Here is a 24,800-nt window from a genome sequence, read left to right on the forward strand (position 1 = left end):
TCCTTATCTTTATAATTCTAGAAGACATGTTGCAGTCTGGGACCGCAGAGAGGGCCTCATCTGGAGTAGATGTACAAGAGTTCTACCCAAGGCTCTTCCTAATTCCAAGGAAGGAAATCACACAGAGACCCATTCTAGACTTGTCTTATCTACACAAGTTTCTTAGAGTTCTAAAATGTAGAATTTTAATCCCTGGAAGCCTGTTATGACTCATCCTAATTCAAGCCCTTATGGTCTCACTGGACACAAAGGACGCCTACATTCATATCCTCATTTCCAAAGGCCAAAACGAAATCTTCAGATTTGCAGCAGGGGAAAGATACTTCCAATTCACATCCTCTCCATTTGGATTGTCTACTGCACCCAGTGTGTTTACAAAATACCAGGTCCCAGTAATTGAATATTGCAGAACAAAGAGCATCCAATTTTACCCTTTATATATGCTGGCCTTACTCTAGTGGAATTCCCACTGATTCTATCAACAGAGTAAAACTGAACTCAATACTCTCAAAGTACCTAGTCTTCTTGAGGGTTTCTCTGGACATCACCCCCAACAGAGCCTTCTTCCCAGATGACAAAGTAACCCATCTGACATGTCACTTCCAAATCATTTTTCAGTAAAAGAATTTCCAGTCAGGAAGTAACTCAAGCTACTAGGGACATGGCATTTTTAACCTGTTGTGTTTACTTGCACATGAGGAAGCCTTAGCGTTACTAGTGGAAGTGATAGTGTCAGCATAGTTATTCTTAACTGGTGGTACCGACATGCTCATTCTTTACAGACCAACTTCTGCTTTCAGGACATCAGAAAGGAGATGTCATAATTGATGCAATAGTGCAAAAAATATATATAGCAACTCAAAGAAACCATAAACTTTTATTATACATACAAGCATTCACATTATAGTGCAGTTAGTGCAGTCAAAAACAATGGGTAACTAGTACGCCATTGCACAATGACCCTCAGTAGAGATTCCTCAGACCTAGCTGTGGGGGGGATGACTCATGTGGGCTTTTCAAGTTCAGGGAACTTGGGATGGCAGGATGAGAAAAAATACAAACATAAAAGAGATGATTTTGGTCATCATAGCCCTGAAAGCTTTCACCCATATCTAAATGGAGGGTGTTCTCCGTGTAAGGATACATGTCACCATAGTCATGTGATGTATAAACAAACAAGGAGGCCATTGTGCTGACTGGCCATGCAGGCTAGGGAAACAGCTGCAGGAGCAGGCATGACACTACAAACATTTTTAGATTTGAAAAATATACAAGATATAGTTACTCAGCATGCAAGTGCAAAACATTGCTATTTTAAACAGTCAATAATATTACAATATGAGTATGTTTCACTTTATACATGCTTATCATTTAGTTTCTTCATCTGCTTTTGATGCTTTTGTTTGGGCCATATTTCATGTTTTACTACAAAAAGACATTTTTGGGTTATTTTCCTGAGAGAGATGTCTCTTATAAGATAGTTATTGATTATTTTCCATCTTCCTGGTCATCCTATAATTTTAAACTGAGGAAATATTTTAAATAATGTTGGGCACATTGTAAGTAGTCACCTTTTTAAACATGTGGCCCTTTCATCTTCTTGTATTAAGCCTTCCACTGATTGATTACTTATGCGTAATGTGAAGTGGAATTATATTACATATTGACATGTAGTAAATCCTGAGTTCATATACTAGTATTGAACATTAACATGGTGTAGAAGCCTTGTACTATTTTCTGGATGGATCCCCGGTGTTTTATTATATTATAGAATTGACTGAATTTTGTTTGAAAAATAGCTTTAATGTTTCTGTTTTTCACCAGTTAGTTGGCACAGTAATGGGTTCTTCTTTTGTCCCCTCATATGCTAACCTTATGATGGGACTTTATGAAATGGAATACATGTATTACTCTGAATTTTATTCTCAAAATATAGTTAAATATTAATGGTATATAGATGATTATGTGATGAAGATATAGTCTCTTTTGCCTAAATAAGAATTAATTTCACTTAAAGTATGTGAGGGAGTCTAATAGAGGAGGTTCAATTTTTCGGATGTTGCTTTATTTATTAGTACTGATGACTGCATTCAGTCAAAACTGTTTAGGAAGTCCACAGGTACTATGGAGTACTTTCATGGTAGTACTTTTCATTCATCTCATCTTCTACACTCTCTTATATACAAAATCTCTCCATAAGGGAGAATGACTTTAAGTATAAGGGAAGATTTTTTTTACGAGTCTCACATGGTAATGTCTATGTTTAAGAACTGAAGCTATTCTGACTATAGTAGTTATAAAGGATATAAAATGCTAGTATATTGCCCAATAAGGAAACTTTCAGTTGATTTAATACCAGATATGTTGAAGTGAAATTGAATTATGTAAGTTTTTCTCAGCAGACTAAACGACATGTTTATTTTGTTTTTGAATGTGTTATCTGGAAATATTATCATCAATGTAAAGAAATCCTGGATAATTTTTGTTTAATGATGATTTTCTTACATCTGTATTATATGAGTTTCCTCATGCTCAGTTAACTTTTTCACCTGACAGGCTTATTCTGGCACCACCCCTTGTGGTAGTCACTTGTGTTGTTCTGTGGTTTCCCCAAGTCTTTTTTATGATTAATAACAAAAGGACTAATGTCTCAGGTAATTATTAGGTTGTTGTCTATGTCATTAAATGTCCCTGTTATTTGTTTTATATGGGATAAATAAAATAAAGATTTGTATAAAACTAAGAGAAAATATATGTGACATTAAATATGCTAAGATGGATAGTACTCTGGTAGAATATTTTTTGGTTTGTCATAACAAAGATTATACCATTCTTTCTGCTTCTGTTTTATGCAGATAATTTCCCATGAATTAATTCTTATTTGTTGTTATATAGTTATTCTGAAGTATGATACTTTAAGACTGTATGATTTAAATAAGGAAGTTAATTAGAAATTAATCACTGTGGCACTAACTGCAGCCTACATTCCCTGTTTACAAAATATTTTGACAAACAGACTGAGCAGATCTCTAGCAGTTCCACACAAATAGATGCTACAAAGGGATGTCTGAGCATCTGATTGAGATGTGGGGTTTGCCAAAAACATACTTGTTTACCTCTCATCTAAACAAGCAGCTGAGTCAATTCTGCTATAGGACAGCACCTCCAGAAACTTGGAAATGGATGCCTTCGTCATGTATGAGATGGGTTTACTTTTTATGCATTAATTTCAGTACCCTTGACCCCTGTATAGTATGCAAAATAAAGAAGGAAAAGTGATTCTAGCAGCATAGCTTTGGGCAAAGCAACACTGGTTCCCTCTGCTGAAGTCTGGCAAGAAGAAAATGAAAATTGCTGCCTCAGCATATGGGCTTCCTGACTCAGAACAAAGGGTCCCTTTTACAACCCAGCCCGGCCACTCTAAAACTGACAAGTTGGATGATTTCACATTGATTCCAGTTAGACCCATGCACTCAAAGGACATGGTTAAAATTTATGAGGGAGGCTGGAAAACTGAATATGAGAAAATGCTGCCTAGCTAAATTAAAAGATTCTCTCTTCATCTGCTGCCAGTCAAGGAACCTTGACCCAAACAAGGCAAAGTGGCTACAGTTGTGAAATACTTGTCAGACCTTTATAAAACTGGCGTAGCTTAAACACCTGTCAAAGTGCATGCTTCAACCATTTCAGCCTCTCTACTTATGGAGCTGCTCTTGTACTTCAGGCCTTCTGTCAAGCATTTCCTTTGTAATATACCTTCCTTCATATCCAAGATGGTTTCTGAGCTGCCCTTTAGCTAAGCCATTAATTTACCAGTTTTTCCCTAAGGTACAGAATACAGGAGAAAGGATCCTGCAATTCCTTGATGAGCATGGACAGCTGAGAGTTTTATTTACACAGAAAAAATGATTTCAGAAATTCTGATCAGCTATACAAAAAGTAAACAGGGAAAAGCAATAAATAAATAGACCTTTCCAAATGGTTTGCTTACTGCATTCCCTTTTGTAATTTAGGCAGTTGTAAAGCTACCCCAGATATATCAGGGCCCATTAGAGTCACTGCAGATAACACAGCCTTCCTTAGGAGTGTTACCTCAGAGGCTGTTCAAAGCAGCAAACTGGGTTTCTGTACACACTTTATCTTCATAGTACCATTTAGGGGAAGCTTCCAGGGCCAGTGTAGGGTTTGTTGCTATCCCGCAGGATCTTACCATCCAGTCAAAGTTATTTTCCTATACTCTCTATGATTTTGGGAATTGTCCCTAAAATGAGGTCTACAACAGTGAATACTATGATAAACATAGTGCAGTTGTGTTAGGAACTTACCATAATAGCAGATGTTTGACTAGACTCATTCATTCATTCATTCACCCCTTATTCTGACAAGGTGATCCTGTTTTGACTAGTTGTTCTTCACCATGAGTTGCTTTGGTTCCCTACCCCCTTCTGCACCTTCCCTTTCACTTTCCTAGCAGCCCCCCCCCCCCACACACACACTTCTTATCTTTTATTACTGTCTGGAGGGGGGGGGATTGGGGGAAATCAGGGGCAGACCTGGACCACACAAGGCTGTTCCCTCTGGCCCATTAGTCTTTGGCACTGAGATCTTGTAGCTGCTGCTTGGCTAAGAAAGATCAGAAGATGGCATCAGGTTTAGTGTCTTTTATACCACCAATGTCCTTGTACCCTAGTAGCAGTGTCTCAGAAGAAGTCCTCAGGAAAAGTAAAACTCTGGAAGTCAGGTCAGCCATTCCGGCTACCTGCATGCAGAATATCCCCAGTAGTGAGAATCTATGTGAACATTTACATTTATGATAAGATCCTAACACAACTGTACTTTTCACTGATTTATTCTTCAGCAAACCATGATTCAGCATCCTTTCTGCTCATGACTAATATTAAACACTAACAAACATCACATGTTGTGAATAACACACATAACTTTGGAATAGAATATCTCATTACATTCTGTGGTTCTACCACAGTTGTTACAACATGTACCTCCAAAAGTTGTTGAGCATCCTGTTCAGCTTGTGCTTCATCAATTTCCAAAGATTCATCTCTTTGAGCCTACAGTGAGGAAAACGAAAAGCAGATCAAGGCCATAAGCATCTATGCAAGTGCTTTTTGTACTTTTGTATTACTTTATTGTTTATATATTGTTCTGAGGCGACCTGTCTTTGACACAAATCTACTAACAACAAAACGTTGTTATTATGTAAAAAGTTGTTGAAAGCTGTCTGGCAGTCTATACCAGAATGAAACTTGTATTTCCAGACTGCTGGTTTCAGAAGGAGTAAGTAAATCTGATACATTATGCTGGTGGTTACTGATTCACAAATGATGTGCAACCTGGTATGGAATGTTGTAAACCAATGGTCTCAGGTGAAACTACAATGCATAACTATACAATGACTAGGATATATTTTCAGAGAGGATAAAGTGAGTGCATTATGCCTTCTAGCCATTCTTTGTATGGCTTAGACAAACAAAACTGTTACAAAACTGTTTTACACAGTTGTATCAGGTTATCTGATTTGATTTCCAATATTAATTCAAAGAATTTAAAACTAGGTAAGCTGATTAACTTATTTTGCCTAGATTTACTTTTTTTGCCCTTAGACACACAGCCCCTCAACCCAAGAACTAACGTTTTAAAGAAGTATGAAATCTAACAAACTTTAATAAAGGCATGTTCTTAATCATTCTTACTTCAAAAAACTGGAGTACTCTCAAAACCACTCCCATAGATGATGCAGTCCAGCTACTTCATACCATGGCTGTAGGTAACAACCAAAAAATTAATGCATGATAGGAATAAGACATGGAAAATATGGCAAGTTAACAAAATCTCCAAAACGTCAGACACCTTCACAATCAAACCAAAATAAAAGTTAAAAACAATAAAATAAATCACTATTTAACCTGAAAAACAATCACTAAAACAATCATGTTAATTTCTGGAGCTCCATTAAAAAACATTTACCTCTAGGTGAAATAGAGAAGCTCAATACATATCTAGACATGCATCTAGACAATGTTGCTTCATGATTTAACTCTGACTTTATAAATACCATAAAAACAGTACTTACCATAGACACTAACTATTCACTTCAACTTAACATCCATGTCAGTTTCAACCATACCACATTCTCCACCAACTCTGTCCTAACCTCTGCCATTAAAAACCACCTCCAAAAACTAAAATCTACCACTCTGCAGATTACCTGCTTGCTGAATACCTGAAAATTGCAGCAGTTGCCATTGTCTACCCCACTTAATACTCATTAACAGATTCATCCTACAGTCTTCTGTACTGTCCTTATGGAAGAAATCATTCATCCTATCCCTGCACAAATGGGGAAATAACAACTGATCGTTACAGCTATAGACCCATAGCCATATTTCCTCCCTATCAAAAATCTTGGAAAAATATATTCATTCTCAAATCCTAAACAGCATTCTTACCAAAAAGCTCCTCTCTTACACTCAACTTGGCTTTAGACCAAATCACAGTACCACTACTGCAATAACAGACTTCTCTAACAGTGTTAATTATAGCCACAATACAGGTAATATTGTATCTGCCTTTTCCTGGACCTAACTAAAGTCTTTGATACTGTATCTCATGATAAAATGCTCCATCAGCTAGCCTTCCATGATCTGTCCTACTCCAGCCTCTCCTGGTTCCTCAGCCATCTGTCTAACAGATCCAAAGCTGTTAAATAGCATCTAGCATCTCAACCTTTTTACCAGCTGCTGACCGTGTTTCCCAAGGCTCCATGCAAGGACCACTACTGTTTAATATATTTATCAGTAATTCATACACTGCCTCAAAACATGCCAAACTAATGCAATACACTGGTAATGCAACCCTTATCTGCTCTGTTAAAAATCCCATTCTTCTCCAACAGCTCACTCAAGATTAATTTATTCCATAGAAGAGTGGCTAGCAAAATCAGACATAATACTAAATCTAAAAATTACAAAACTTCTCCTTTTCATTCTTAAGTCTCATACCAAATGTAAGGCTAACTTTAAAATCACCTCTGCAAATAATACAAATATTGAGGTACTCTCCAGTACTAAATTATTCATGGTTGTAATAGATAACACCATGACATCTAATCCCCACATCCAACAAGCAATAAAAAACTCATCAGAAGTTGTCTAATATATAGATCCAAACAATATCTGACTAAAAGCAGGCAGATAAGGGTAGTATACACCTACTTGCTGCCTACACTTCTGAAGGCCTCTCCTACTTTCACAAACCTCCAGTATACCCTCATAACTAAAACTAGAGCAACACTATAATAAAAAAGCCAAATTTGCTTCTAAGTCATACTTCACACATCACTATATTGCCCTCATGCAACTGAAGTGGCTTGTGCCATCTCACCTCCTCACCTACTCTCAACTTCAATTTGCATACAAATTAATCTTTCAGCAGGAAAATTGCCCTGCCCTAAGTGGTATACTACAACCCCAGTCCACCAATATAGCTCTCTGGTCTACTGACAAACATCTTCTCTCAATGCACAAAGCTTACAACAATGCAGCAAATACTCTTCACTCCAGTTATACCTCAAAATCTTAGAATCCCACTTCCAGCCTCCCCAATCAGACTCCTTAGTAACACACATCTCTTCGAAGATAAATTAACAATGTTCCTGCTTGGGTCCTGATTATGTCCTTGCTATTTGCCATGCTAAATTATTCCTAAACTACTTCTCCTATGTACACATACATGTTAGTGACTATCTATACTCTTTTGTCTTCCACTCTTCTTATGACAAAATGCATATATTTACATCTGAGCTAATGTACTACCAGTTAACTGCACTCAGTGCTGACTGTTGCTGCAAAATATACTTGTTTATTTCTTAATTATCTGCTTTATTTATACTTTTTAATGCTGAAAATGTTACCTGTTTTTACCTGTGTACAACATTCCATTCTTTATGTTCTATATGCACTACTGTTATTATTTCTTGTGGAGCTTTTCTCTGCAGGCTTCCTCTGAAAAGGTCTTGTTTGCCCAGTTGGACTTTCCCAGTAAACAAATGAAAATAAAATATGTAGCTCCCACTATTATTTCATGTAGAAGTAATAGACTGTAGTTTTCCATTACACCACAAGGTGGAGCTCCTTTTCAGGAATATCAAAGACAATTTCAAAAGTGAAAGGAGGGACTGGAAGACTAGCTGAAGGAGAGAAGACTGAAACACATAGCTGAAGGGAAAAGGGCCTTGCAGCATGACTGGATTTTCTTTTCTATTGCTTTGGGACAGGGAAGTGAAGTAGCAGATTGTGTCTGTCTCTTGCTGAAATCCTGGATGGTGGTATTTTGTGGAATCAGGAGAGAAGTTTGAAACCAGTAGCACCACACCTGCTATGATTCAGCAAGAAAAGGAGTTCCCTTGGGCCTAGTACCGAGAAGCCATAGATGACTACCAGAGATCTGGTAGGTGATGTTCTACTTTTCTCATCAGAGGAACCATGGTGCCTGGTCACTAGGATATTCTTGATGGAATGGTGAGAAGCTCTGACCATCATTTTATATCTTTATAAGATTGTGGTTTCCCCCCAAATGCTTTGTGGATTACAAATAACTGGGATCCATATGAGCTCCAACTTGGGCCCCATCATGCAGGCAGTAAGCTGGAAATAGTCACTGGTCAGGGAACAGGGAATAATAGAGTGTTTCATAGTTGGTCTGTTTAGAATTGATCAAGGGGGTAGAGGGTGTTAGTACTGCTGAATGACATTGCATTCTCTCATATTTGTATTGTGGCATTATAAATCTTTATTGTTCAATGATAATGCATTTTGCCATGTTAGTATTGCTGCCTTAAAGAATCTTTACTGCTCATTGACATTGCATTTTCTCGTATTTGTATTGTTGCATTACAAATCCTCATTGTTCAATGACATTGCATTTTGCTCGTGTTAGTACTGCTGTCTTCAAGAATTTTGCTGCTCAATGACATTGCATTTTCTCGTATTTGTATTGTTGCATTATAAATCCTCATTGTTCAATGACATTGCATTTTGCTCGTGTTAGTACTGCTGTCTTCAAGAATTTTGCTGCTCAATGACATTGAATTTTCTCATATCTGTATTGTTGTATCATGACTCTTTTATTGCTTAATGACATGGCATTTTTCCTGTGTTTGTATTGCTGCATTATAAAGCTTTACTGCTCATTGATATTGCCTTCATTGTGCATGTTTGAATGCCAAGACTTTCTTCTGTTGAGTTCTAGGGAAGAGGGTGAATGTATGTTTTTATTGCATGCATATCTCACTTTGCTTTATTGCTAACTGGTGCACTGTTGAAATAATGTGTTTATGGTTGTGGTATTGCCTTTTTAAACTAGATTTGTCACTTAGAATAAAATCTGTCCCTCTTGCCACATTGGGCCTATAGGGGTGTCACCAGAGTCAGGTAGGAAGGAACCCATATCTCTTCAGCTACACCTGCAGGTGCGCTACAAATAAATAAAAATAGTAGCTTCTGAATAACACTTATAGTAGTCAAAATTGTGATTCCTGATAGACAAAAGAATACCATAACCTAATTATACTGCATGTCTGACAACCAGGATAGGTGGCATATCACAATTTTTGAATAAATCTACCCAGGACATTTTGTGTTTTAAAATAGTAGTGACAATGGAGAAGGAAATGTGTATTTTGTAGTTTAAAATAGCAGTGATAAGATGCAAACCATTGATAAGGACATGTGCAAGGCCTACTAGATGTGTACTTACAAGGCTATACTAATGCAGTATTTGCAAAACTGGCAGACTCTTGATCATCTACAGCCCACTTTGTAGTTCAGGCAATTGTGAGTTCTCATCCAGGAGCAGAAGTGTGGAGGAGAGGTTTATGTGGAGCGCAATCTAAACTCTGGAGCAGTTCTGGGTTTCAGTCTCACAGCCTCTATTTGTCTACTATGACTGTGTGAAGGTGTGTAATACTGTTTTTATTACAGATCCCTTCCTGTTCATTTGTCATTTTAACTGTCTAGGATGAGGAGAAATGCAGCATCTTTTTGCCATTTTTATAACACAGGATTTAGTATAAAACCTGCTGGCATCATTTTTCTTTTCCTTAGGGTGCCTTTTGAAATTCCATCTAAAACTCTGAGATTAACAGAGCTGAAACTGAGAATATGGAGGATTGTATACCAAGCCTGATGTTACATTTTGTTTTATTTTTATTTTGTTTAATTTTATTTATTGACCAGGTTAGAACACTAATCCATCTGGACCATTTTCAGATTCAACCCTTAGTTACAATGCTGTGCACACAGTTATAATACAAAATAAAGCAGGTGAAACATATTATAACCAATGATAGTTGTTTCTGCAATTCATGATAAATAACATAAATATAAATACTCTGCCTGCAGCATCAGGCCTCATAACACCCCCGGGTAGACTCAAAATAATTACTGTCCAGCACGCTGAACCAGACTAAAAAACAAAAAAAATAATAAAATGCACTGAAACAAGGGTATACGAGGTAAAACTTTGCCTTTATTAAAATGCACAAAACACTATACTGAGCACTTTCATCCCTACATCTGGGGACTTCATTAGAATATGTATTAACTCCTTTTTGTAACAATAACTATCCCTCCATCCTGCACTATTGCCTGAATCATTCACCAATCACCTTATAAAGGGCAAAAAAATAAGATTATGTTGAAAGCCAATATTAGAAAGTTAGAAATAGTAGAATTTATTATTAGAAAGTTTGATAAACATTTTTACAAACCATTATAACAGATAAAAAGAAAAAAATATGACTTAACATACAACATTTACCAAAAAAAACCACTAAAATACCATTCCTATAATATATGAAGTTAAAGTCTATAAACTGTTAGACCTTCCATTCACTACAGGTGAAATAGAAACAGTGTCATTTAACCCAGGGGGAACATAGCTGCTAACCTTAGCTGCCAATGTATTTTTTCCAGTCACTTCCTCTCAGTCTGATTTTAATACATTCCAAAATTCCAAAAGTAAACCTCCTGAACCCATTATATACAAGAGAATGTCTGTATAAAGCATTTGTCGCGTTTTGTTATTAATATCATATAGATACTCATAAATCCTAATGCTCAAAGCTCATTTGTTTTTTTCCTACATAAAACAAGTGCAATTTTCACACTTTGCCAGGTACACTACTTTACTCGTGGTACAATTTCCCCTCTGAAACATTATTTTCATCCTCATTGTATTATCAAGGGTTATCTCAACCTCCCTCATAATATATTCACATTGATTACAAACTTTCAAATACTGTCTTTTAACATAATATTCTTTTTTGGTCTAACATTGCTCTTTGTAAGGTGATTGGTGAATGATTAAGCCAATAGTGCAAGATGGATGGATATTTATTGTTGCAGAAAGGAGGAAATACTTATTCTGATGAAGTCCCCTTTTGTAGGGATGAAAGCTCTCAATACAGTGTTTTGTGCATTTTAATAAAGGCGGATTTTTACCTCGCATACCCTCTTTTTGGTGTGTTTTCTTATTTTTTTGTTTTTTGTTTTTTATCCCTGGGTGGATTTTATTTATACAGTAACATGCACCCTGTTGGACATTATTACTTGATTACAGATTATACATGGTGTGGCTGAACAAAATAACAGTAATAATATGGAGATGCTTGCCTATTTATTTATTAATTACTGTTTGTTGACTGGGTAGGTTAACTGGTCTATTGACTGTTTTCATTCATGACCAAGGATCATAGAGTGGTATGCAATTGATTTACATAACAAGAAACTTCAGAATAATAATATTTATAATGACAACAGTACCATAAAGTCTTACATGACAGAGAGTGAGACAGAATACCCCAGTATTTGCAGAGAGCTCAATAATAACAATGTAAAGTGTATACATATGTTTTAGTTTGTTTAAATTATATGTTTTTTGAGTATGCACATAACTAAAGTCAGAAACTCAGTTATATGTATGGTTTCTGACTTTTATACTTTTTGTATAGTATATTAAGTATTTTATAAGTTTTTGGAATATTTTTAGAACATTTATAGGTATATAAATTATGACTTAAAATAATAAATATGTTAGCAGGTTTTAATTAACTTAACTAGAAGTACATATAATTCATGGTATGTGTGTTTAAGGCATTTTGGCTTAGGTTGTGAGGGTATGTATATGCATTGGTTGGTGTTGATCTGCTGTTCTAATTAGTAGGGTGGAATAGCTGACTGATGTTCATGTTATATACTGTGTTTTGAATATTTAATTGCATCTGAAGAAGTCTAGCTATCCAGCCAGACGAAAAGCGCTTTATGGAATAAAAAGTTCGCATTAATAGCTTGCAAGTTCGTGGATTTATTCTTTTTGTTTAGCATTAGTCAATTTGTTGCTGTTTTTTACGAGTTCAATACAAAGGTCATTAACAAAGATTGAGAACAGAAGGGGGATAAGCCTTGATCCCTGTAGGACTCTAATATTGAGTACTCTGAGGGTGGGTAGGAAGTTGTTATAGCTAACCTGAAAGGATCTGTCACGTAGGTAATTCTGAAACCAGTGAACAGTATTTTCTCCAAAATTTAGCCTCTCAAGCTTTTTGAGAAGAATGTTATAAATAACAATTTCAAAGGCCCAGTCATATCTATAAATAATCCTATGGAAATGTGTACCTTTATTTAGGTTGGTATAAATGGCATCAATGTTAGCTACTAGGGCTGTAAATGTACTAAAGTCATTGTGGAACCTATGTATACTTCCCACTTCTGCCTATATACAATATATATAGAAAGGTACAGGATAGGCAGGGAGGAGGATTGGAAAGAGTGAACAGTGAGTTCAAGTAAGGGCATGGAGTGACAGTAATGGAGGAGAGATAAAGGAAGAAACCAAGGGGGGGAAGTATTTATTTACATTACTGAAGTTCCTCTTAAACAGTACTCCAGTAGGACCAAGGAACTTGTATGTTGACTTATTTATAAAAAGAAACTGTTTTCATATATAGCAGAGTAACAAACCCACCCCAAGACTGTAACAAAAAAGATGTACAACACTTTGAGAACTTTTCTGGTAAAATAATTAATTGATACATCAGTTAATCTGCAAACTCGTATATGCATATAGTAAATCTGACCTCAATATTTTTCTTTACTTTAAATACCATCTTTTCAAAGTTCTCTAACGGCTGTTCTCAGCAGTGCAATCCATTTTGACTCCACTCTTGAGGGGTTTGCTAAATGCACTAGCTTAGTAATTTTATTTTCTTATTTGATGGTTGTTTACCAGGAAAGTCTGACTGAGATAATATCCCATTTTCATTGGAGGTCAGGTGAGAAAAACTCCACATTGACATAATACATTTACAGTTAAATAAAGTTATTACAAAGCCTAATACAGAAGAATGACATAATAACTAAGGAAAATTCTGCTTCAGTTTGAAGAGTGTGAACCTATACATACGTAGTGCAAATATATACAGCTATAACAAATTGAAAATGAACATTTTCAATAGATAAAGTATTCACAAGTTGCATTTCATCTAAATCACATTAAACACACTCTTTGGAACAGAGATGACTAGATAATATAGCCTAGTCAAATATATATTTGTTCTTTATCTATGAAACAGTTTTTATTAATTCCTTCACTCTGAACTTAGTCAATGTATGCTGGTGGTGGAAGAAGGATGGGACTAGTTCAGCCTTGGGTAGTGCATGAGCAGAGCCAGGTTTTATTTAGGTAGTCTGTTAGTAGTTTTTTAAAGTTGGAGAGGTTAGAGGTAGGTCTAATTTACAGATGGAGAGAATTTCATTTTTTAGAGAGGATATGCTGGGTTTATATATGCCGAGACGATGGTGTTCATTGGACTGAAGTAGTTTATTAGGGTAACAGGAATGGAGAACAGAAATAAAAGTAGGGCAATCATCAACTTTGTGAATAATGTTGGGTGTGGAGATAGGCTGTATGTAATCTAAGTGGTGAGGGAGTTTGAGCCAATTCAAAGCCTTAAGGGCAATATAGTGGTGGCTGTGGTATTGGTTTTGATGGCAAATTTTGCAACCTTATAGAATGCATACAGCTTATTTTTAGCTGCAGCAAAAAGGCTGGCTAGAACGGGTTCACTGTATAAGAGAGATAGAAGAGGGTAAGTAGTGGCAAAAGTGGTTTTGGTGGTGGTGCTGCTAAGGAATTTTTTAATGCATATAGAGCAGTCCTAATTTTTGGTGAGTATTTTTTGTTATTTTGAACATGCAGGTCAAATTTAAAGTTTTCATGTATAATCACTCCAAGAAGTGTCATATGGGAGACGACTTCATGCTTTGAGAAAATTAATTCAGAGTTTATTTATTTATTTATGCAATTTGTTACATTGGGTAGAACAATGATCCCTTTGGACCAATTTCAGTCTCAGCCTAGAGTTTGGACCTGTCTTTTCCTTGGCACTTTATGCCATAGTTTTGTTCTAAGCCTGAATTTCCTATTGAAGGCTTAGTTATCTGTTTACCTAGAGAGACATTGAAGGGTTCTCTATTATGGTATTATGCAACACTCCCCCCAAAGGCTTTAAGGTCTTTATCACCATTTTATTTGATGTGGGTCATGTGCAAAACATCCTTCTCACAGTACCACAATATTTTTTTCATCAAATATCTTCTGAAAGTCTAGCTTTAAATGACAGAATTAAAATAATGTATTTGTCTTTATTCTAGTATATTAACTAATTATTTTTATCCCATTTGTTTAAAGGCATGTGCATACATTGTACCAGACTTGTTAAGTATAGTAAAAGTCAACACAAGTTAAAGCTGGGTGTGGTGAATAACAGCACAAATGTCTTACCTCTAGAAGAGACAGAAGTAAGTTCTCCACTTCTCCACTTGTTTCACCTTTGATGTCAGACAGAATGTCCCGTTCGAAGACTAAACATAATCACAAAATAAAATGTAACTGTTTATTAAACCTTATACATACAGTTAAGACTCTAATGCATTTAGAAATTTGGGCTAATTGTGTAGCAGGCTGCAATATTTCAATTTTAAAATGCCATGCATGAATTACCAGTAAGTTATGAGTAATGACGATATATCTTCAGGTGGCATCAATTCAACCTGCCCAAGTGGTGATTAAACTCCTACAAATATGACTGTTTTTACACTTATATAATTTATGTAAATGCCAACCCTTTTAAAATAACTCATTTAGATCTAATGAACAAAATGTCAGTTTAAATCATTCAGTAGATATTGACAAAACCATGTGGCTTTCTGAGAACGAATAATCCTGCTGATGAATCTTAGGTGAATGTAAGTTAAATTTAAGTCATAGGATCCTAGGAAATGCAAGATGACTGAGTCACAAGATCACTTTGTCAACACCTTTTTCAGGAAAGGTAAAGCAGGTTCAGTCCTGGAGTAAATGGATAGGTATACACCCAACAATCTATGTTTAATATGAGGCATGACAGAGTGACACTTTGTTTAATTTGCAGAGGAATTTTGTTCCAGAGATAAAGTAAATTTTAGGTAATAATTTTGTTTATTCAGTGAGTTTTATTTATGTGCTGTTTGAGATATAAGTCCCTAGTTCTAATAAAAGTGGAGCTATTTGACTTGCAAAGAAATAGGATATCAAAGAAGATGGGGGGTCCCTAACTGTGTGTAACACAAGGCATAGATCACCAAGCAAGAGTCTAAAAGAAATGGAGTAAAGAGATAGCACTTTAAGCCTTCCCAAGTAGCTCAGGGACTTCAGGCAAATAATCATTTTGGTTAGGAATTTCTGGATCCTTTCCAGTTACTTGATATGTCTGGAAAGATACATCCTGAAGGGGCACTGTACTCAATAATTGGTATAATTAGGAATGCATAATGACAACTTCTACTACCTGGATGATATGCCTTTAGATAGTAGCTGTGCTTAATAGAAGGATTTTCTGACTGTTGTTGCTACAGTGTGGTCAGAAGTGATTTTTTTTTTATAAACCCAGGTTTCAATATTCCTGATGACATTAGCAATTTTGGAGTGGGGTATTGGCTATACTGTACATTGAGGTAGAGAGTTGCTTACCAAATGTGACAATACTACACATTTTTGCATATAACCTTAGCCCTTTTTCTGTACACCACTTCTTTATGAGTGTTACCTCCTGCTGCAATGAATGGATATCCTAGAGAGATTTGACATTAATGGCCAGTTTGCAATCATCTGCAAACTAAGTTAACCAAAAGTCCTGATTCCCAGTTTGATGATTGGAGGAGCAGATGATGAAAAGGCAGAGTTTCAGTGCTGAGTTCTGAGGCATACCGCTAGTTACCTTTAGGCCTTCTGCAGAGGTATCTGCCCATTTAAGTATGTGGATTATAGTTTCAGCCAGTTGGCTATCCACATCAGTATACATAGATCTCATTTTTAAAGACACTGAGCTTGTTTATGATCCCAGCATGGCATACAGTGTCAAATGCTTTATCTATGTCCAAGTAAGCTATGTGAACAAAATTTCCATGCTTACAACCTGCAAGAACTTGTAAACTAAACTGAATTGGCAGGATCTCCCTTCGCAGAAAGACAAGTCAATGTGGTCTAGCATGAAAAGCTTTTGATATCATAAGTTACGAAATCAGACATGGTGCATTCCGTTGCTTTGTAAATCAGACTGCTGAGGCTAATGAGTGTACAGTTTCCCAGATTGATGACAGGACTGGTATCAAGTTCTCATTACTTTGAGAGTAAATCCTGTACCTAAACTCAGTTCAATCAGTTTAAGGAGGGACTTCACAAGGGCAGGTTTGGCACTAGTTTTTAGTCATCTAGGTAAATTATCTGGTCCAATGAAAGTGGTATTTTTTAATTTTAGAGAGCACCTTCGGTACATGCTTCTTTGTGAAATTAGAAGGTGTAAGGGATTAAGGAATGTGTAGAATTATGATAGCAGTTGCAGGGGATACAGTCTGCACATCATTTGTCTGCTAGTATGTTTGCAGGGACAGCGTATTCCATAGATAGGGGAGGCATTGCATAATGAAACTATCTCTCCGTCATGTTCAAGCTATCTAGTTATATGCTATGAATATTTAGGGCCCTGGTTCTTGAGTTTGCTAAGCTACTGACATTCAAGAATACAGGAGACCAGATAACAGAGTCTTCTAGTAATGTGTTAGGAAAGGACAGATTACCCATCAAGATGCTGAGTAAAGGGATAAAGCTTCCAGCCTCTCTTGATAGCTCAAGGTCTTTAAACCTGAAATCTTCTTAGAAACTTCTGCGGCTTCCCTAGTTGTTTGATATGGCAGGTGAAGGACATCCTGAAGGGGGCATTACGCTACATGTGGTCTTACCACTGCAGACTGTAACGGAACAATGATATCTTTAGATCAAGATGATAAACCTTTAGCTATTAATGCTGCTAAGTAGAAAGATTTATGACAAAAGTTGCCAGATCTGAGGAATAAATAAGTACAAGAATCTCTAAGCATATTCTACATTGGTGGTATAGGTGCTCTAGTTAATTTCAGGATAGTAAAATTTCCCAAAATAATGGAGTTCTTCAAGTACTTATGTGAATCTATTGTTATCATTTTGGGACATGGAGGGTGTCCTGTAGCTGAAAAACACTGGAAACATGAGCCAAAGGTATCATAGAAAATGATGAAGTTTATATCACATGGGATCATCCATTACCAACAGTTCAGAAAATAGATGCAAGAAAAACAAATATAATAGTCCATGAAAAGAAGATAAAAGTAGCATTGGTTTCTGAAATCGCTAAACCCAGTGACTACATTGTCTTACGTACAGAGAGACACAAAGTCGTAAAGTACCAGGATTTGCAAGCAGAAATGAGGGAAATGTGGAAAAAAGGTACCCAGACAGTTGCAGTAGTAGTAAGAGAAATAGGTCTTTTAAAAATTAATTTACAATTATACTTAGATATGTTAACAATACATGTAACTCTGTATGAACTGCAGAAGGAGTCATTACTGGGCACATGGATTATAGTTTCAGCCAGTTGGCTATCCACATCAGTATACATGGATCTCATTTTTAAAGACACTGAGCTTGTTTATGATCCCAGCATGGCATACAGTGTCAAATGCTTTAGCTATGTCCAAGTAAGCTACGTGAACAAAATTTCCATGCTTACAACCTGCAAGAACTTGTAAACTAAACTGAATTGGCAGGATCTCCCTTCGCAGAAAGCACTTCTGGCTAACTTCAAAGAGTGAAACAATACTAATTTTATTAACTTTAATTATACTTTGACTTAGGAATGGGGTCCATTCCCATCATGGTATTAGAAACCCAAAAGATTTGGAGAAATTAAAAAACAGGCTATAAGTTAATAGTTTGTCTTATCTGTGGTGATCTAGAGGTCTGTGACTTCTGTTTTTCATCTTTGGGAATCTGTCTGGAAGTGACATAATCATTGATTATTTTATTTGATGGAGAGTCTTGGCTCCAGGTTCCTTTTATTGCCAAGGCATAAAAGGGTTACAAAGTAGCTAGCTGGTGGGGCATGCTGTACATGTGAAAAAAAAAAAAAACACCATACCAGTAATGTATACAGTACATGATAACTCACCCATAGTCCACTGTTAAAAATGAAAGACCATCTCCCTATGAAAAATAGCAGTGACTGAGATAATCTTACAAACACCAGCAAAGTTCACAACACAGAAAAGCAACTTATTTGTCACACCTAAACATTATGGTTTGGATGAAGTGTTTGTATGCTGCTGTGAAGTAAGTCAAGAATGTAGCTACCAATACAACAGAGGTGGGACAATGTCAGGCACAAAGATATTTTACCTCAGTAAAAAGAAGAAACATATTACAGTAACCCAAGTACAAGAACAGACATTTGGACTAATTTTGTTCTGTGTTGCAGTGTAAGGAAAATATTTTTAACAAAATATAGCAGAGTTTTCCAATATTCAAGACAAAACATGTATCTTCTCACTGCAGACATTGGTGAAAAGCAAAATAGTTTGTGTTTGTTAAAAGTTCTTTGAAGTGGAAGGAAGAGTAGTTACCTAATAGTTCTTGGATTAGAATGATTGCTTTGATACTGCAGAGAAAATGTGAGAGAGAGTCTGTCAGCACTTAGACTGAAACTTGGAAGCCTTAAAACTTGCAGTCAGCTAGATTACTCTGTTGAACATTTACAACTACTGTTAAAGAGGGAAGAGCTGCTCTGAAAACACAAATCAGAGTAATTCAAGCAAAAAGTGAATATAAAATAGGTTCCACAAGCTGTACAAGCTGCATGCAACTTACAGTACTGCCATTCTATTTACATAGATGTTAAAAAAATGTCCTTATTTCTAGCATGACTGAAGTGGATTTTATGAAGAAAACCTCCAAGGTCACTTTACAATGGCATGTCCATTGAGATATAATAACCATACCCACTTAATGACTCTGATGCATTAAAACATTGAGAGTACAACAATATAATGAAATGACTGAGATACAGTGGCAATCATTACATATTTACACTTTGTGTTGACTGGGTTAACCCACTAAGACAATGGCCTCTTTTCAAGGGACACCAGTGGTGAAATTCATACTGACTATGGGAAATTTGACCAGAACACTGGAGAAAGTTTCACATTGATTTGAGCTACCTCTAACTGAGGCAGATGCAGCCTTGGCATGTCATCCAAAGGGTGACACACCATGGAGTGCAGCACATCCCTTATGCTGCACTGGAGTGTCAGAATTACACAGTTAATCCAAGTATCTAGTGTGGGAATGGAACCAACAGCCTTCTGCACTAAAGGTGAGTATGCTACCTGCTGACACCACAAACAAATACATCTTAGTTTTCCAGCCCCCACAGAGGAAACGGTGCTGATAAAGTCAATAACTGTACCAAGCAAATGCAGCAACATGAACCATCCAGTACTCTAATTTTGGTTTGCACAAATAACCCTAGTTATTAATAGATTTTCTTCTGGAGTACCACACCTCCCAACTTATTTTGTCAAGAATTATAGACAAAGACAAAACTAAGTGGGGGGGGGGGGTAGATTAGGTACAATTTTAAATATTACTCTAATTATTTTAATTCATTTAAAAAGTTAATATTACAAAATGCTTAACATCAATATGCATTTTTAACTATAAGAAGCATAAAACTCTAAAGACTGGCATTACTGACTCACTCTAATCACAGGTGATTTACCAGAAATTCAAAAATGTTATGAGGGATATGACAAACATTTGAAGCAAAATTAGGGACATTCTGCAAAAACAGAGAAAGGTTAAGATGTATGGGTAGCACTCAAAAGGGAATGTCTGGCCACAATAACCCATTCCAGGATTTTAATACTTTTTTGGATGAGCAGGATTTTAAACAATGTAGTTATGATTTTCTGAATGTTATTATAACTGTGTATGAACAAGTTTCAACATAAGATAACTGAAGGGTTTACCTCACAGACACCAAGGTACAAGGTATGAGTCACATTTCCTGCTTATTGTTTAGGTATGTAATAGTCTGTAGATTTTTTTAAGGAACTGGGGTTGGTATAATGGTTTACCTACCTCACAGACTTTAAGAAATTGTAGTTTGATTGACTGGGATACTTAAAGCTACATATTCTTAAATTCTTAAGTTGGGGATTTTTCATTTTTAAAATGTTTAGTATGGTTTAACATTATCATACCATCTATAGCACCAACAAGAAAAATAATTAAATAAACTACAGCCATAGTCAACTTTCTGTTATAAAAAATGAAACATTATACTGTGTCTCATAAGATGGAACAAAAATGGGCAAAATATGAAACATTTACTAACAACTAGGGAGGGAGCTCATGGCATGGTTAAGATGTTACTTTGTTTTTGTTTTACCACGTATTCCGTTCATCAACCTTTACAGACCTTTGGGAGAAACAACTCAGGTTGCAAAAATCCAAGGCTCCCAGATAAGCAAGCCAAGCACCCACCACCAAAACATACTCAACTCCAGTCATCATCAAGCAATCAAGCAATACAGGTAAAAACAGGCTTGCAATGTCATGAATACCATACCATCCTTAACACCGACCAGCAAAAGAATTAAAAAAAATACAGAAATAGTTAACTTTCCATGTTGAAAATGTGGAATACTGCACTCTCTTGTACAATGTGGAATAGATTAATAAAACATGCCACATTTGCTAACAAGTAGGAAGGAAGCTCACACTATGGCTACACTGTGAGCGTAATACTTATAAAAAGTACTTTGATACCCCAGCTTCTTTGCTGGACAAAATAGACACTTTTTTATAATGTAAATTTATTATTTTACACTATTGGTAAGATAAAAAAGTTTTATAGCAGTTGTAATATATTGTACTTTAACACACAGTCAACTTTTCAAACATTATAGACTTGACAGCAAGTTGAAATAATCCAGGACCCCACCCCCACAAAAAATGTATTCTTATATTCCGTCTTAGCATCTATAGTTACAATTTCTCAGTGACAAACAACTTCCTTTCTCCCCATCTCAATTATTATTTCCACCAACTACATTGTTAATACTTTGATGTTATCCACCAAAGTGAAGCAGGTGTTGTAAAGCAATACTCAAAACACAGACCAACACCGAGAAGAGGCAAAAACCAATAAATATCCAGCAGATTCTGAAAGAATATGATGAATTCCACAGAACTCACAGTATCATAAAACACAGGTTTAATGTAAACGCCAGTAAAACACCTTGACATTCGTTTTCGTTACTCCAGTAACTTCATCAGACAATGAATGCACTGTTCCATCTCCTTAAATACATACATCCTTGAACTTAATTAATACACTAATTAAAATTTAAAGTAAACTTACTAAAAAAAATTTTTTATTTTAATTAAAATTTTTTAAAAACATTCCTTTTTCTTGGTGAATGTTAGTGTGTCAAAATGCACCTTACAGGGGAGTTTTAATATTATATAAAAACTGGGATTTTCTTGATAACCCCACCTTTTATATTGAAACTGCTTTTAATTTTAATATTGGTTTGATAGATATATGGTCATTGAGCCCAGGTTCCTTGTTAGCTTCCAAGTAAATTTGCCAGTGTGTTTCCCTCTGTTCTAAAATAGTTTGCCATGGTCCACCCCTTGGATCCAGTTGGACACTGTCCAGAACAAAGAACAGGAATTTAGCTTTAGAACATGTATATGAATGTTTAAACAAGGCATTGGTAATGTTCCCTCTTTGGATATCATAATTATGCTCATATATTCTGCGTTTTAGGGTCCGCTCCGTTTTGCCCACATAATATACTTTGATGTTACATGCACAAGCACATATGCAAACACACACACATTACAGCATTTTATATGACTGTTCATCTTGGGTGTTTGTTTGAGATCAAGTTGTTGTTCTTTCGGCTTTTCCCGGTTAGGGGTTGCCACAGCGGAACTCCGGTCCACTAATGATTGGCAGTAGACTTTCACAAACGCCGAGGTGCCAGCTCGACATTCAACCTTCAATGAAGGCATGCCCATTTACGCATGTCTTTCGAACGCCCACCCAACTGCGGGGAGGACATGCAGACTCCACAGCGAAGGCACTCCCCACACTCCAGCCAAGAATCGAATGGGAGAACCTCTTGCTGTGAGGCAACAATGCTACTGCTGCACCACCACGGATTTTGTTTGAGATCAAGTAAAAAATAAATTAACAAATGATGGCCCAGAAATGTATCTCAGTTCCCTGATCCCAGAACATGGAGTGTGACTCCTCTTTGCTCTCTCAATTTCTTAGCTCAAGAATCAGAAACAAAGAAAAAATCAGGAAAAGCTTTTAAATATGTATCTTACATACTAGGAAAGTTGATAGAATAACAAGTTTTGTATTATCGAGTATTTTATGAAGGATATAAAATCTGAAACTCATATACCTATCATTATTTAGTGACCACAATCTGCAGCAGTTTACCAAAACCTACACATTAACAAGAAACAGACCAAATACCTTTCAATTTCTTTGCTCAAAAATTCTGGAAAAAGCTAAAAATAATGGGGGACATAAAGGGACAATTTTTAAATATTATCTGATGTAGTTGTTAACCAGGTAAACTCAATTGGCACAAAGTACCTTATTAAGGTTGACAAAGTAGCATTGTCAGCTTAAGTGACTTACTCAAAATGACAAGGTAGGCAAATGGAGATGAAAGGATTTAAATCCTGTAACTTTGATTACAGGAAGCAGTTCATTAACATAAGTGCAGAGAACTCCACTTAAAATCTTAACAGAGAAATATGTGTTGCATAAACTATTGAAAATGTAATGACTGGCATTATTGACTGATAGCAATCCTAAGTGATTTACCAGAAAAAAAGTAGTTAACAAGGACAGGTGTTTATGGAAAAATCAGTTATGTTTTGCAGAATCAGAGACAAATAAGAAAACCACTCTAATTTTAACAGAAAAGGTTTTACATCAACATGACATGCATTTTCTGAACATTGAATGAAAACTATAAAACTCTAATAATTGACATTAGTGGCTAACCGTATATGTTACAGATTTCACCCTCAGTCATTTATCAGAAAATGAAGATACAAGTGAAGGCTTGGCAGTTACTGCAGACGTCTAAGGCTCTACACTCTTAGTGAGTTGTTTCCTGTAGTCAAAGCACATAGTTTGATTCTTTCTTTTTCCATTATTAACTCTGAGTAAGTCACTTAACCAGATAGTGTTCCTGGAGATCCCCTTGATCAGGTTTAAGAGATAGAAAAACAAAAAGACAGGACGTATGTATGAGGCTAAATACTCGTGCAGTTCCTGAACAATTAAAGCAGGAATGGATTACGTTTAAATAGGGCCCCAGACTGAACAGACCAGCCCCCCCTCCTTAAAACATGCCACTATCCCATTAATTGGCTGTTACCATAAAACACTATTGAAACCTGTCAGCATTCATGCGTCCCGTTTTCTTTACCTTACAACTATCACGGGGATTTGGATTTAACTTTTACTAAACATTTTACACCAAAAAAACTTTTATAGCCATTTGATGAGCAAAGCCAAACCACACTATAAAATGGAAGACAGACAGCATAAACAGCAGTAAACTTCTCTTTTTTGAAACTCATATTTATTGAAAATGCATCTGGAAATCCATTCAACTAAAACAGATGTGTAGAGATTCATAGTAAAACAGCATATAGTGAAGAATTAGTTATAAGTTTTCTGTAGGGGCAGAACCTTTCTCTTAGCTCAGGAATCAGAGACAAAGCACTAACAACCAGGCACAGAATTTAAATATTTTTGTATACACTTAGAAAGTTGCATTAGTGTTTCTGAAAGACACATAGTCTGAAACTCACATGCCCAACATTTTTTAGACTATAATCCGCAACAATTTGCTTGAAAGCCACAAATAAAATTTTAAATGGAACATATCAAAATAATTTTCGATTTCTTTGCTTAAGGATTCTTTACAAAGCCAAAATAATTGGGGTGGTCCCCCAAAATGGTCATATTTTAAATAATAGTTATCTAGTTTTTTAACTGGCTAAACCCATTGTAGAAAGTGTCACTTTTCAGGAGTGATGCAGGAGTGCTGTCTACATTACTTGCTTGCAGTCACACTGCGGGTAAATGTAGGTGTGAGGACTGAAACCCTGAAACTTGACTACAGGAAGCAATTCTTTAACAGCTCAGAGCCTTAAGTGCCAGGCAATTCTTAATTTACTTAAAAGGCTAACCAAACTACAAGAGGTGTTGCATGCGCATGCATTTTCTGAACGTTGAGAACTATGAAATTGTAACAGTGTGTGGAGGA

At 36.1% G+C, this 24,800-nt stretch overlaps 1 protein-coding gene across 1 annotated transcript in view; it reads right to left on the reverse strand.

The window, feature by feature from the left end:
• Positions 1–24,800, reverse strand: part of LOC122816979 (annexin A13-like) — a 267,063-nt gene that overhangs the window by 129,059 nt on the left and 113,204 nt on the right. Inside the window, exons 6-7 of the mRNA XM_044090091.1 lie at positions 14,860–14,939; positions 5,001–5,069 (exon numbers count right to left, since the gene is read on the reverse strand). Of these exons, the coding sequence (XP_043946026.1) occupies positions 5,001–5,069; positions 14,860–14,939 (149 nt within the window). The remainder of the gene's footprint in view (positions 1–5,000; positions 5,070–14,859; positions 14,940–24,800) is intronic.

The sequence above is a fragment of the Protopterus annectens genome, chromosome 12.part0, assembly GCF_019279795.1.
Source record: "Protopterus annectens isolate FY-2018-M chromosome 12.part0, PAN1.0, whole genome shotgun sequence".
NCBI lineage: Eukaryota > Metazoa > Chordata > Ceratodontiformes > Protopteridae > Protopterus > Protopterus annectens.